This window comes from Trachemys scripta, chromosome 16, assembly GCF_013100865.1.
Source record: "Trachemys scripta elegans isolate TJP31775 chromosome 16, CAS_Tse_1.0, whole genome shotgun sequence".
NCBI classification, from domain to species: Eukaryota; Metazoa; Chordata; order Testudines; family Emydidae; genus Trachemys; species Trachemys scripta.
The window spans coordinates 16,237,144-16,252,226 of record NC_048313.1 but is presented as its reverse complement, the minus strand read 5'-3'; the positions used below and the strand labels follow the sequence as shown (position 1 = coordinate 16,252,226).

Here is a 15,083-nt window from a genome sequence, read left to right as displayed (position 1 = left end):
TGGGGTCTTTTTTCTTATATAGGTTCCTATTACCCCCCACCTCCATCCTGATTTTTCACATTTGCTGTCTGGTCACCCGAGTTGGGAGCCAGGACGCCTGGGTTCTCTCCCTAGCTGTGGGAGTGTGGGGAATCTAGTGGTTAGAGCAGGGGCCTGGGTTCTCTCCCTGGCTCCGGGAGGGCAGTGGGGTCTAGTGGTTGGGGGGGGGGGGGGGGAGCCAGGACTCCTGGGTTCTCCCCCTAGCTCAGGGGGGTCTAGGGGTTAGGGCAGGGGCTGGCCAGACACGTGGGGTTTTACGCGGGTCCCCCTGCCGGGTTCTAATCCCGGTTTCACAGGGGCAGAGCCCAGCCCGGCACGCGGCGGCGCTAGGACCCAGCCAGCCCCTCGGCGGAGCCCCGTGGCCCAGCGCCGTCCCGGGCTGGCAGCGCCCGAGTCCCGAGTCCCTCCCGGCGGGGCCATGAGCCTGGAGGCACTGCGCTACCGCCGCGGCTCGCTGCGCGTCCTCAACCAGCTACTGCTGCCCCAGCGCAGCTGCTACGCGGAGATCGGCAGCGTGCGCCAGGGCTGGGAGGCCATCCGCGCCATGCAGGTGGGGCGGCACCCCGGGGCGCTGGCGGGCGGCACCCCGGGGAGACAGGGGCGCTCAGAGCTGCGGCGAGCTGCGGCAGGGCACAGTGAGTGGGTGGGTGTGGAGCAGGGGGGCACAGGGTCAGGGCTGGATATGAGGGAGCGATGGGGGGTGCAGGGCTGGGCATAGAGGTGTGGAGAGGGGGGCACAGGGGCAGGGCTGGATATGAAGGGAGGGATGGGGGGTGCAGGGCTGGGCATAGAGGCGTGGAGAGGGGGGCCCAGGGCTGGATATGGGCATGGAGACATGGGGTGGGGACCGGGTCTGGGCTGGATATGAGGGAGCGATGGGAGGTGCAGGGCTGGGCATAGAGGCGTGGAGAGGGGGGCCCAGGGCTGGATATCGGCATGGAGACATGGGGTGGGGACCGGGTCTGGGCTGCCCTGGGGACAGGCCTCACTGGGCTATTGCTCTGACCTGGGGTGGCAGCTCCTCCCCTGCAGGATTTCTCCACCCCACCCCCTAAAGCTTCCCACAGCGTCCTGGGATCCCCCTCCACCCTGACAGTGCCCCCTGTCTCCCAGGTGCGGGGTGCCCCTGCCATTGCCATTGTGGGGTGCCTGAGCCTGGCGGTGGAGCTGCACGGTGGGGCCGGCATGGGGCAGGGCAAGGCCGGCCTGGAGACATTCATCCATGACTCCCTCCGCTACCTAGTGACCGCGCGCCCCACGGCGGTGAACATGGCGCGGGCAGCCGAGGAGCTGGGGGCTTTTGCTTCCCAGGAGGCCCAGCGTGAGGGGGCCACAGCCGAGAGCCTGCGGGAGAGGTGAGAGCCAGGCCCACGGCCCCTTCCCTTCCCCGGGGTCGAGGGAGCCGTGCCCTAACCTTCCCCCCACCCCCCAGCGTCATCCAGTGGGCAGAGGCCATGCTAGAGAAAGATCTGCGGGACAACAGGAGCATCGGGGAGCACGGGGCGCGCCACCTGCTCCAGGCGTCACCGCAGGACAAGGTGACGGTGCTGACCCACTGCAACACCGGCTCCCTGGCCACCGCCGGCTATGGCACTGCGCTGGGTATGTGGGGCTGGAGGGGGCGCAATCTGCCCACACCAGGGGGAGCCACATTGCCTGTAAAGATTGGGTTGGGGGAAGAGGGGGGGTTCCGCCAGGACTGCAAAGTAGAGTCGGGTCTTACCACTAGACCCCACCCAGAGCCAGAGAACCCAGGAGTCCTGACTTCCAGTTCCCTCTGCTTTAACCACTAGTCCACCCTCCACCCCCCTACTTAGACCCAGGGAGTAGAACCCAGGAGTCCTGACTCCCAACCTTTGTTTTGAGAACTAGACCCCATTCCCCTCCCAGGTCAGGGGAATTCACCCAAGGGGTCCTGCTACCCTGCTGTGACCACTAACCCGCGCTCTCCAACTCACTAACCCCTTGCCCTCACCATTCATGATCCCCCTCTCGCCTTGCAGGTGTCATCCGCTCTTTGCACGCCCTGGGTTGTCTGGAGCACGTCTACTGCACGGAGACGCGGCCGTACAACCAGGGGGCGCGGCTGACGGCCTACGAGCTGGTGTACGAGCACATCCCGGCCACGCTCATTGCGGATAGCATGGTCTCTGTGGCCATGAAGGAGAAGGGCGTGTTGGGTGAGTGAACCCCACCGCCACAGGCACCAGCTGGCCTTGTTAGGAGATGTGGAGTTCAGCGGGTGAGCTCTTCAAGGCAGGGGCCATCTTGGAGTCTGGCATGATAGAGCCCTGATCTCAGTCAAGGGCGGGCACCTGCAAAGCGGCAGGATGAAGCCCCGATCTTGGCCGGGGCCTGTGCAGCATCACGCACAATGGTGCCCCGGTCTCGGTCAGAGGGGAGATGTCTGGGCCGTGCCCAGTGCGATGGGGACCCATCTTGATTGAGTCTTTGGGGTGCGCTCACAGGAGTCAATACATCAGTAGATCCCTCTCATCCAGCATCATGACACCTACAGGAGCCAGCACCAGCTCTGCCTGGCACATGGCTGACACACGTAGGGCACTTCATCCCCGGAGCTCACAGCACTTTACACAAGTCCGGTGTATTAGTAGCATTGTCCCCCGTCTATGAGGGGGGTGGACACGCTGAGGCATAGAGAGGGGTGATGGCTTCAGGAATAGAATCCCAGTGTTCTTCCAGCATGGTGTCCTTTCCCCTGGACATCACTGCCTCTTGGAGAATCATGCTGGGTGCTCCATAGAACTGCTTCGTTGGGGCCCTGTGCAGTCCCTGGGTGGTGCGGGAGGATTGGGGTCTGCCAGCCACAAGGCTGACCAGCAGCAGGGAGGGGGCGGGAGGAGGGGACCGCGATAGGATCTCACAAATACTAAGGTGGCCATCTCAATGCTGACTCCTTGGTGGTCATGTGGCACGGGAATCGCCCCTCCAGGACTTTAAACGTTGCATTCTGTCGCCCAGCTGTTGTCGTGGGAGCCGACCGGGTGGTGGCCAACGGCGACACCGCCAACAAAGTGGGCACCTACCAGCTGGCCATCGCTGCAAAGCATCATGGGATCCCCTTCTACGTGGCAGCCCCTAGCACCTCATGTGACCTGAGCTTGGCAGAAGGGGCTGAAATCGTGATTGAGGAGCGGCCAAGCCAGGAGCTGACGGACGTCAATGGAGTGAGGATCGCAGCGCCAGGTACTGCAGTGGGGGCGCGTCCCCGAACAGTATTGTGGACCAGCAGGCTGTCTTGGTGCAAGAGGAGGCAGCGATCTTGGGCCAAAGGGGGAATTCTTGGTTGGATATTTATGTCACGTTGCTGAGTGGCTCACGGTGTCTCTGTTTTTCTCCTGCCAAGGGATTGGTGTTTGGAACCCGGCTTTCGACGTCACGCCGCACGAGCTCATCACTGGAGGCATCATCACGGAGCTTGGTGTCTTCCGCCCTGAAGAGCTCCGAGAGGCCCTCACCCGGGCAGAGAAAGGAGAGTGAACCCCTCGGGCCAATAACTGCCCTGACTCAGGCGGCGAGGGGGTGGAGAGAGACCCGGCTTTCCCTCCGCAGAGACCGAGACTGTGGGTGGGGGTAATACACCCCGTGCCTGGCTCTGTTTTACACGCTGTTAATAAATCCCCGTCGCCTTTTGCCACCACCACTTGTCCGCGTGGGCTGATGCCTGTAGCTGGCTAAATGAGCAGGGCTTTAATGAGCTGGGTGTCCTCTACTGGAGGGAGTCTGACGACCCCCTCCCGCCCTGTGTATCATAGCCCCTCTGCTGCCCCGGGAGATTCTCCCTTTGCTCCCGGGGCTGGGCTTGGTGCTTTGGGCTCACTGGATGTTCTGAATGGCACAGGGGGAAGCGCCCACGTGGCCTGGCAGAACCTGCCCCAGCAAACGGGGGGCAGAGGGAGCTTCCCCAGGAGGCCCCGGCACCCTCAGAGCTTTGCATGGGGGGAGGGGGGGATAAGGGTATCTGGAATTGGGTGGGGTGATCTCACTGCCCCCCAGGGCCTTCTGTATCCCGGCATGCACTGGGGTTAGTGTGCCCTTCTGTATCCCGGCATGCACTGGGGTTAGTGTGCCCTTCTGTATCCCGGCATGCACTGGGGTTAGTGTGCCTCTCTGTATATCCTGGCAAGGTTGCCCTGGGAGCGTGCTTTGCACCCGCCCCTCTGTATCCCGGCATGCATCGGACGTGACGTTTCTCCCCGCCCCTCTGTATCCCGGCATGCATTGGACGTGACGTTTCTCCCCGCCCCTCTGTATCCCGGCGTGCACTGGGCGCATGGCGTGCCTCTCTGTACCCCGGCATGCACCGGAAGTGACGTTTCTCCCGCCCCGCTGTATCCCGGCGTGCCCTGGGGCTCTGCCGGCTGTGGAGGCCGCCTCATGGCTCAGGGGAAGCAGAAGTTCCAGGCCCAGAAGCTGGGCGGGGGGAAGAAGGCGGCGGCCCCCCAGGGGGTCCGGGGACCCCGGAAGGGAGGTGAGCGGCCTGGGGGCGGGGCCAGGCCCAGCTGACCCCGTGCGGGGCCCCGAGACCACCGGGCACGGCGGGGGGGGGGTAGCGGGGCCCCGGGGCGGGGGGGGGTTAGCGGGGCACGGGGGCGGCGGGGGGGGGTTAGCGGGGGGCGGGGGGGGGAGTGACCTGTTTGCCCTCCACTCTTCTCCCCCAGGCCCCTCCCGGGAGCGCTCTGGCCCCACAGGCTGGGGATCCCCCCCCTGGGGCCCTTCAGCTGCTTCCCTGGGTCCAAAGGCTTCTCTCCCCTCTGCCCCGTCTCTCTTCCAGGCCGGATAATTGCTCCCAAGAAAGCCCGGGTGATCCAGCAGCAGAAACTGAAAAAGGTGAGGTGGGGCGTGAAAAACAAACAGCCCCCGCAGCAGGAGCAGCGCTTAGAGCGCCGTGTGTTACAGGCGGGCCCCCACCAAATTCGTGGCCATGAAAAATGTGTCGCTGAGCATGAAGTCTGGTCTTGTGTGTCCCTTTACCCTATACTAGACAGATTTCACAAGGGAGACTGGCTTGTCTCAAATTGGGGGTCCTCGCCCAAAAGGAAGTTGCAGGGGGGTTGCGGTATTGCCACTTCTACACTTACCTTCAGAGCTGGGGGGCCAGAGAGCGGCCGCTGTTGGCCGGGCACCCAGCCCTGAAGGCAGAGCCACCAGCAGTGGCACAGCAGTACCGCAACACCCCCACCCCCACCCACACTCCTTGTGGCTCCCCCCAACTCCTTTTTGGGTCAGGACTCCTACAATTATAACCCTGTGAAATTTCAGATTTAAATTGTTGAAATCATGATATTTACTATTTTTAAAATCCTATCCCATCTCCTAGAACTGGAAGGGACCTTGAAAGGTCATCGAGTCCAGCCCCCTGCCTTCACTAGCAGGACCAAGTACTGATTTTTGCCCCAGATCCCCAAGTGGCCCCCTCAAGGATTGAACTCACAACCCTGGGTTTAGCAGGCCAATGCTCAAACCACTGAGCTATCCCTCCCTGTGTGACATTGACCAAAATGGACCATGAATTGGGTAGAGACCTAGTTATAGGTCAAGTATGGCCAAGCTGCAGTTCGTGAGCCACAGTGCCGTTCTTCTCGTTAAAGTGCAGGGCTTGCAGAGAAATTTCAGGAAATTTTGTCTTTCTGTATTTAGACTTTGTTCTGTACAGACCCGGTGTGCTCGCGATCTCTCTGCATTCTGCAGAATACAGGCTGTGTTTATGGTTCATAAGTTGCATTTGAATAGCTTTTAGGTTTGCGTTAACCCTATGTTAATTTCATGAATGACAATATCCTCTTCAACTTGTAAGAAATGCAAGTATGAAGAAGAAAACCGAAGTTTTGAGCCAGAATGGGAGGAAGAGTTTGCATTTACTGTTAAAGGTGGCAAACCTCTGTGCCTTATCTGCAATGCATCGCTCATTCACTACGAAGCGAGCAACTTGAAACATCGCTATGAAACAAATCACAATAACTTTAATCTAAATACCCTCCTGAATCAGAATTAAGGAAGAACAAGCTAACCGCATTAAAATTACACCTAAACAGTCAGCAGACGCTGCTTTCAGCATTCAGTAAGGAAGCTGACACAACGACTGAAGCCAGTTTTATTATGTCCTGGAATATCGCTCGTGCTAAACATCCATATGCTGATGAAGAATATTGTGGAAGTGGTTGCAATTTTAGATCCAAATAACACACAACTTCAACGACTAACAAAACAGATTCCAATTTCTTGCCACACTATGGAGACGCGTATCTTCCCAGATCAGTGCTAAATGTTGCAAGCAAGAAGCAAAACGATCTAAAGAATTCGCTAGCATTCAGCCTAGCTCTTGACAAATCCACAGATATACAAGATAAACCCCAACTAGTGATATTTGTTTGCTCCGTTTCCGTGGAAGGATAAGATTATTTCTGAGCTTACTCAGACAGTCTTCATCTTCCAGAACAAGTTAAAGCTTCTGGAAAGAGACATAGTGTCAAGAGACTTCAACCACTTTCCCCACCTCAAGAGGAGGGTAAACATATTCCCCGAAATCAAAGTAGAAGATCACAAACTCGAGGAATTCAGAGGTAAATTTCAAGGACTGCTTGATGACCTTCTGGCCAGGTTTGAAGACTTGCAGAAGTTAAGATCCTGCTTTGCCTTTCTTGTAACCCCATTCATGGTTGATGTGATCAACGATGACTGTCCAATTCCCAAAACCATGCTTACGGAAACCCTTACTATAGAGCCTGGTCCTCCTGGAGTTCCATTTCTAAAGATGATGCATAAATCAGTCTGCAATCGAGTTCTGGAAGCAAGTGCCAGGAACGAAGTATCCTCAACCAAGAAGACCAGTGTGCGACTCATTCAATTTTCGGCACAACATACTGCTGTGAATCGCTGTACTCCCTGCCGAAGTTGGTAACATCAAAACCTCCTGCAGTCCTTACAAATCAACCTGCGGAGACTAGACGGGATTTAAATTCTGTGTTGTAAATCAAAGCTGATAATTCACTCCAATCTGCCTTATCCACTCCACAAGGGCCATACCTGAACATATCGGAGTGACCAATATATAGATATTTTTTTCCTTGTTGTTTCCTTGTGCTCATCTGTCAGTCGGCCTGTATCATCTGTTGTCTCTTGCCTTTGATAGTAAATTCTGCGACGGTGAAAATTGTCTGTTCTGTGTTTGTACGTCACTTAGCACAGCGGGGTCCTGGTCTGCGACAGGAGCACCTAGCCACTACTTTGGTACAGCTAACCAGTAAAAACGAGGGCTGTCGATTTAATCACAGTTAACTCATGCGATTAACTCAAAAAAATTAATTGCAATTAAAGAAGTTAATCGCAGTTTTAATCACACTGTTAAACAATAATAGAATAATATTTGTTTTTCCACATTTTCAAATATATTGATTTCAATTACAACAGAATACCAAGTGTACAGTGCTCACTTTATATTACTTTTGATTACAAATATTTGCATTGTAAAAATGACTAAGTAGTATTTTTCAATTCAACTCATACAAGTACTGTAGTGCAATCTCTTTAGCGTGAAAGTGCAACTTACAAATGTTGATTTTTTTTGTTATATAACTGCACTCAATAACACAACAATGTAAAACTTTAGGACCGACAAGTCCACTCAGTCCTACTTCTTGTTCAGCCAATCGCTCAGACAAACAAGTTTGTTTACATTTACGGGAGATAATGCTGCCGGCTTCTTATTTACAATGTCACCTGAAAGTGAGAACAAAAGTGCCATGCGAACGCCTGTTCTCACTTTCAGGTGACATTGTATTAAATACCAGATATGCTAAACATTCATATGCCTTGGCCACCATTCCAGAGGACATGCCTCTGTCCTGATGATGGATTGTTTTAATCGCTTGACAACCCTAACAAAAACTTGACTGGAACCATGCTAGACATGGGTAATGTTAGCCTGGAACCCTGTGTGGGAACACAATTCGAGTTCTCTCCGTGTGCAGACCATGGTTGTGGAATCTTCATCACTGGAGACTTTTAAGAACAGGTTAGATAAACACCTGTCAGGGATGGTCTAGTTAATACTCATTCCTGTCAGGAGTGCCGGGGAGTGTACTAGACGACCTCTCGAGGTCCCTTCCAGTGCTGTGATTTCTAAAGGCGTCTCACCTGCTCAGGCAGAGACCCGTTCCGTTGCACTCGTTGGTAAAGTGGTGAAGGGAGGTGAGAGGTGGGGGCTGGGCAGGGACTAGAGGGCCCCCAGCTCCTCCCCAGGAGGCCCCTGCTTAGACGGCTGCTGCTGGGTTAATTTGCCTCACGGCTTCTTCCTCTCCAGACCTTGGAAGTCGGCATCAGGAAGAAGATTGAACACGAGGTGATGATGAAAGCCAGCACCAGCATGGCCAAGAAGCTGACCGTGCTCAAAGCACCAGAGAAGGGAGCCAAGAAGAAGGGCCAGTCCAGCAAGTCTCCCCTGTAACCTGTGCTGCTCAGCTTGGAGCCCTGTGTCGGAACGGAGGCCGCTGTGTGTCCCTGAACACAAGCGCTTTTGTAGCTGCCTCCTTGGACTTGTTCTTCCTCCTCTGTCTCCCATGGGTCATATTCCCCCATGACCTGTTCCATGCCTTGTAGCTGGTGATGGGGGGTGGCTTAAGCCTACGTGGTTAACCTGCCTCATGCCAGAAAGGGTACAAACGAAGCCCGTCTTGTCACCTGGGAGGATGCTGAGGCTGACCGGGGCAGGGCAACTCGGTGGTTCCCCGCCAGGCCCCCTGCGAGGGATTCTCTGTCCCTTCCCTGCGGCAGGAAAGTGACTGAGACCTGTGCTCCCTCTGCTGTCCGCAGGTCTCCCACTGCAGAGTCAGGAAGGGTGTTTCCTCGGGCAGGAGCTGGTGCAGCCACGGAAGAGTTAGCGAGAACGGTCTCAAGGCTTTTGTTGGCTGGTGAATTGCTGGCTGTGGGCCCTCTCCTCCTAAGCCTGAGAGCCCCGGGGGAGTTTGTGGCAGCACCTAGGAAAACCTGCCTGTGTGAATTACGCACCTGGGGCTAAACTTATTTGCTGTGAGTGGAAGAGGAGCACCTTGGGCCTGTTGAGCTGAGATGCTAAATCTCGTGTTCTCTTACCAGCTCCCTTGACTGACTCCAGCCGCGCAGATTGGTCTCTGAAAACACCTGGGGGAAGGGACGAGCTGCTGGGGTGTCTTCCTGCCCTGACCGTCCTCTGCTGCTTTAATAAAATGTACTGGGGGGAACGTCCTCTCCTGTAACTCCTCTGTTCCACCTCCTTGGGGACTGTAAAATTAGGATAGCTGAAAACCCTGCCCTGGGGGCTTGGATACAGGATCCACATGATCCTTGTAAGCTAACCACCCCCAAAGTCTTCTGTGCTCAGGACAGTATGGGGGAGGTTCCCCTTGGCTTGGCTAGCAGGGGGGGGGCGGTGGTGGATCTGAACATAAGAAGGGCCCTATTGGGTCAGACCAAAGGTCCATCTAGCCCAGTATCCTGTCTTCTGACAGTGGCCAGTGCCAGGTGCCCCAGAGGGAATGAACAGAACAGGGAATCATCAAGTGATCCATCCCCTGTCACCCGCTCCCAGCTTCTGGCAAACAGAGGCGAGGGACATCATCCCTGACCATCCTGGCTAGTAGCCATTGATGGACCTATCCTCTGTGAACTGATCTAGTTCTTTTTTGAACCCTGTTATAGTTTTGGCCTTCACAACATCCTCTGGCAGGGAGTTGCACAGGTTAACAGTGTGTTGTGAAAAAAACTGTGTTGTGTGAAATCTGGTCCCTGCAGGACTTCCACCCTGTGAGGGATCTGCGTCCGTGACTCCCTGTATGGCTCTATCTCATGTCCTCATCTGGCCCCATCACCAAGATGTGTGAGCACCTCACATGCTGTCTCTGTCGGGCAGGGCTAATGCCCCACTTCAGAAGCAGGGGGCCTGAGGTGCAGAGGGGCTGAGATCCAGCCCCTCAGAGCAGTTAGGCACTGAACTCCCAGGGAACTCAGTGGGTGCCGAATGCCTCGGAGGAGCTGGGCCTAAGTGACTTGGCCTGGTCACCCAAGGAGTGCTGTAGCAGAGCTGGGAATGGACCCCAGGGATCCCCATTCCCAGGTTACTGCCCTAACCACTGGGCCGTCCTACCTGCTGTGGCCCTCACCGGGGGAATTAAGGGTACAGTAGTGTCTTCAGCCGGGGGCCGTCTTTTGGTAAGGCCGTGCTCTAGCTCGGCCCTGCGTTCTGGGCTACTGGGGGGATTCTCCAGCCTGCAGGAGACTCGGGGGGTCTCCGGTTTGTGTTCTGCAGGAGTCTGGGCAGGATGATCGCAGTAGCCCCTTCAGCCTTAACCGATGACTGCTCCCGGGTGAGTGCCGGCGCTCAAACCTCGGGACACGGATTCGGCGCTGCTGAGGCCTGGTCCACACGAAGGCTGCGTCTACACCCCAAGCGACGGCAGCGTTTTGCCATTGACCTAGTGGTGTCTGTGCTGGGAGTTCTGGCCACACGCCCCCGGTGCTTTGCAGGCAGGGGGGATTTTCACACCTGTGTTGGTTTAACTTTTCCATGTCGACGAGCGCTGTCCCGGTATGTTACGCCAGGAGAGCTGGCGAGCGTGGGCGCTGGCAGAGCCGTGCTGTGTACGGGTCTGGCTTACGAGCAAAACCAGCGACGCTAGGTTCCTCTGCTGGCTGTCGGACAGGGCTCACACCTCTTCGTGCCCCCGCTGGCCAGAGCTGTGCACCAGACAGCTGCAGTGTAGATGTGGCTTGTGCATTTCCTGGTGCTGGCTCCCCCGCCCATGTGCTAGACAGGCCTGTTCTCACTCTCCAAGGCCCAGCTCAGCTCCTTAACCTGATTAACTCCCAGCCAGGCGGCTGGTGATGGAGTGTTTTCGTTTCAGGGGCATGGGGGAGATGATCTTGGCTGCTGGAGGTCATGGGGGGAGGCGTAGTGAGCCGGGGGGGGGGGGGTTGAGGGAGATAGATCAAAGCATCTTCCCTGGGAGTGGGACAGAGGGATTAGAAGGGGGCAGAATGAATGGAGACTAAAAACACTGGGTCTCAGTGCGATGAATCCTTCACCCCTGCCAGCCTTTGTCACTTGCACGTGCTAACAGCCCAGCGCTGGGAAGGAAGGAAGGAGGTTTTCATCTGCTCCTGCTGGACCTGGCCTGGTCTTTGATCTGTTGGAGCCGTGTCAGCCCCCTTCCCTGCGGATAATCGGCTCTGCTAAGCCTGGGCCTCGTTTCTAATCAGATGGGGCAGGCGGGAGGGGTGATGGGGCTGGAGCCCTTTGCAGCAGGAGCTGAACTTCCAATCCCCTCCCCTCTGATACTTCTCCGGGGCCTGGCTGCAGTGTATTTGATGACTCCCAGCCCAGTTCTTTGGGGAGCAGAGGAGGAAACTCAAGAACAGAGATTAGAAGCAAAGTGGCAGGGGGGCAGGAGTTGGGGATAGAACCCAGGAGTCCTGCACCTAGCCTCCCCTGCTCTAACCCACTAGTCCCCACTCCCCTCAGAGAGCCAGGGAGAGAACCCAGGAATCCTGGCTCCCAGTCCCCCTGCTCTCGCCACTGGGCCCCACGCTCAGTTATTTCTTGATGCTCCATTATTTAGCACAGACAATTCCCCACCTGTGCCAAGCCTGTGGGGCATTCAGCAAGGTCCCATCTTTCCTGTGCTAACTCTTCACGTGTGGGAGGAACCTCCAGGTTTCAGTGGGGATGCGGATTCCAAGTGATCTCCGAAGCCAGCTCTGTTTGAAGTAAGAGGCCTCCGGCAATGGGCTGCCCAGAGAACTGTAGACCTCCAAGGGAATGGGGATTATCCTGGGCTGGGGGACCCCCATCAGCCCCCAATTGTCTGCAGGGAACAATGGGGATTCCGCAGGGGCCAGTTCAAGGCTGTTCTGAACGCTGGAAGCAACCGAAAGGAGGGACCCCAATGCTGTCTGCCCCGCTAACCCAGCTCCCAGACCTCACAGCTGGGGGAAGCAGCTTAAACCTCTTTCAGGGGCTTTATTTATACAGTGGATTTAGCCCTGGGGGAAAGTGCAGGTTAGTGGCTAGGAGAGGGGCACTGGAGCCAGGACTCCTGGGTTCTATTCCTGGCTCCAGGAAGGGAGTGGGGTCTTGTGGCTGCAGCAGACTTGGTCCAGGACTCCTGGGTTCTATTCTGAGCTCTGGCAGGGGAATGTGGTCTAGTGGCTAAAGCAGCAGATTGGGGGATCTGGATTCTATTCCTGGCTTTACTTCTGCTTCATTCCGTGACCTCAGACCCGATCACTTCCTCCGGCTGGGCCCCAGTTTCTCATTCTGTAAAGCAGAGATACCACAGGCCTGTGCCTCCAGGGCTGGTGGGTCCATGTTCACCACGTGCTTTGAGATCCCAAGGTGCCAGAGAAGGGGCAAAAGGGCGTCAGGGTTACTCTAGCCCAGAATCTGTCTCCTTATGCACCTTGCTTCGTCCCGGGGTGTTAGTTCCTCCCGGCTCCTAGGAATCCCCTGCTCCCAGCAGCAGCAAGGGGGTGGGTGGATTCGGTTGAGGTCAGAGCTGGAACCACACCCCCCCGATGCTGAACAGGGAAGGAAGCGGGGGTTGGAGTGGGTGCAGGTGTGAGTAGGATTGCCGACACCTCAAATGCAAAGGGGGCCGCTCAAGGAGATGTTTGTGCACAAGATGTTTCATGTTGGTGAGAGACTCCAGCCTTCCAGCCCTGGAGATTTGGCAGCAGGGCATCTCTCCTTTCCCAGGCCCCTGCCCCTTCACTGCAACCTTATCTGCAACCCTGCCCCTTGCTTGAAGAATGGTCGAGTGGCCAAAGCAAAAGGATGGGAGCCAGGCGATCTGGAATCCGCTCCCAGCTCTAGAAGGTCTGTGGCCTAGTGGTTAGAGGAGATGGAGGACACCTGGGTTCTCTTCCCAGCCCTGCCACTGACTTGCTGGGTGACCTTGAGCGAGTCACTTCCCCCCGTGCCTCACTTTCCCTACCTGTAAAATGGGGCTAATGTTACTGTCCACTGCTTTGCAGGATTTGGGGGAATCTCATTATGAATGGAGCCTCACGAGAGCCGGGGACACACCAAGGTACTTTCATTATTGCTCTTTGGGGAGAGCCACCATTGGAATGAAGAGTGCCTGGATCCCTTCTTGGCATCCCGGCAGAGAGTGCCAGTTGTGTCACTGCAGGAGCACACCCCTGGCTCTTACAATGGGAGACAACTTCCAACAGCTACTAGTCACACCTGAATCAGGTCTGGGTTTCTGGAGCACACGCCTTAGTTGCATCTGCACGGCAATAGATTAATAACAATCCCTAGTTCCTATCTACTGCTTTTCATCAGCAGCTCTCAAAGCACTTTACAAAGGAGGTCGGCATCGTTATCCCCATTTTACAGAGGGGGAAACTGAGGCACGGAAAGGCAAAGTGACTTGCCCAATGTCACTCAGTGGCAGAGCCAGAAATAAAACACTGGTCTCCCAAGTCCCTGACCAGTGCTTTATCCACCAGACCACATGGCTCTAAAGAGAAACCAAGTTGACTTTTAATCATTTTTAGGGGTGGGAGGGGAGTCGGTGGGACAATCACATCATAGCCAATGTCCCCTGTACACAAGTACCTGCTTGTCCACGAAAGTCACGGACGCTTCCAAATCCTACCTTGAATCTAGGCTGCACTGTGGTTTCTTAACAGGCTCAGACCCAACGAGCATTGAGATTTGGAACAAGTTTTAGCAAGAACTCCTTTGAACAGGGTTCCTGATTATCTGGCTCCTGACTGGGTCTTAGAAATGCAACATGAGGTGTTTAATACAATGCAAAATTGCATTGCAGTTGGCTACTCTCCTGCAAGCAATCATTAATCATCATTAAGTAATCCAAGTCTGAATTTGAGCTAGGACATAGTAAGTGTGAGAGTTCCACACTCATCGCTTGTCCTGTTCATTCAGTCGCACCATGTCATTGAAGGCGGCTAGAGCACTGACCCAGGAGACTTGGGTTCTATTCTTAGCTCTGACTGGGGATCTTGAGTAAGTCACACCACCTCTGTACCTCAGTTTCCCCATCTACAAAAGGAGATCATGATCCTGGCCTTTTCTACAAAGCAGGAAGATCTGGTGAGAAGCCAGCTCTTGTTAGATCAGGGATCCCTATCTGCTATAACCTCCCCTGGTAAGGTATGGAAAGGGTGGGATAACCAACACCTGAACCCCCCATTGGTACCCCCACCGCAGAGCATGGCGTGGAACTGGCCGTATGTACCCTCTCTCCGGGAAGAGAGGGGCAGCGCTCAGATGTCCTGTGGGTGGAGTGGTGCCTCTAACTGCCTCAGACACCCCCCAATATAAAGTGTGTTGCCCCTCAGGGGAATGACTACCTGGGCTTCCCCAAGCACGGGCCTAGTTTCTGCCCTGTGCCAGCAGAATCACAAGGAGCCTCCTCTTGTCTGAGCTGAGGAACCTTCTGAACCTACTGAAATGCAGCCACCTCTGGGGAGGGGAGTGACAGCGGATAGTAACAGAGAAAGGGGGGACACTTGGGCAAACCCCTGCTCTTAGGGATGCTGCCCCACCTCACTGACTAGCATCCCTCCCGCTTTTGTCTTCATAGGCTCTGGATATTATCCACCCCCCTAAGTCCCGTAAAATTAACCGGAGCCCTTTGTAAACAGCAGCTTTTTGGGTCCTTCCACGGGGCAAGGGGATTTGCATGCATCGCTCTGGTTTGCATGGGAGGGGAGACAGGTGGGAACGTGCTGCCCTGGGGGGGAGGTACGTGATCCTGGGTGGAACCTGCACCTGGGGTGGGTGATCCGCTTGCAGCAGGAGGAATAGGGGAGGTGCTTGGCTGGAAGTGGGAACTGCAGCAGAAGAAGGATCCAGGTGGGGCCGAGGGACCCCCTAGTCTGGAAGATGAAGTGTCCATGGTGTGGGGCATGCGGGAGGAGGAGAAACTGGGGTCGGGGTGTACCTGGCTGGGAGACACGGGGCGGAGGGAAGAGCTGAGGGGTCCCTGGGCTGGGAGACGCAGGGGGGAGGGGAGAACTGG

The 15,083-nt window shown here is 56.0% G+C and overlaps 2 protein-coding genes across 3 annotated transcripts; both read left to right on the top strand.

Moving 5' to 3' along the window:
• The first annotated feature begins 348 nt into the window (after positions 1-348).
• MRI1 (methylthioribose-1-phosphate isomerase 1) lies at positions 349-3,703 on the top strand. The gene is made up of 6 exons (XM_034792655.1): positions 349-589; positions 1,153-1,394; positions 1,472-1,641; positions 2,043-2,219; positions 3,022-3,246; positions 3,407-3,703. Exons 1-6 carry the CDS (start codon positions 458-460, stop codon positions 3,538-3,540), a joined length of 1,080 nt encoding a protein of 359 aa, XP_034648546.1. The 5' UTR covers positions 349-457; the 3' UTR covers positions 3,541-3,703.
• A 615-nt stretch (positions 3,704-4,318) lies between these two features.
• Positions 4,319-9,283, top strand: C16H19orf53 (chromosome 16 C19orf53 homolog). Of its 2 annotated transcripts, XM_034792657.1 has the most exons (3): positions 4,339-4,531; positions 4,835-4,890; positions 8,363-9,283. In XM_034792657.1, the coding sequence occupies exons 1-3, from the start codon at positions 4,438-4,440 to the stop codon at positions 8,504-8,506; spliced, it is 294 nt and encodes a 97-aa protein (XP_034648548.1). In that variant the 5' UTR covers positions 4,339-4,437; the 3' UTR covers positions 8,507-9,283. The 2 variants fall into 2 exon arrangements, with proteins under 2 accessions (XP_034648547.1, XP_034648548.1); XM_034792656.1 differs by lacking the exon at positions 4,835-4,890 and having other exon boundaries at positions 4,319-4,531.
• The last annotated feature ends 5,800 nt before the right edge of the window (positions 9,284-15,083 follow it).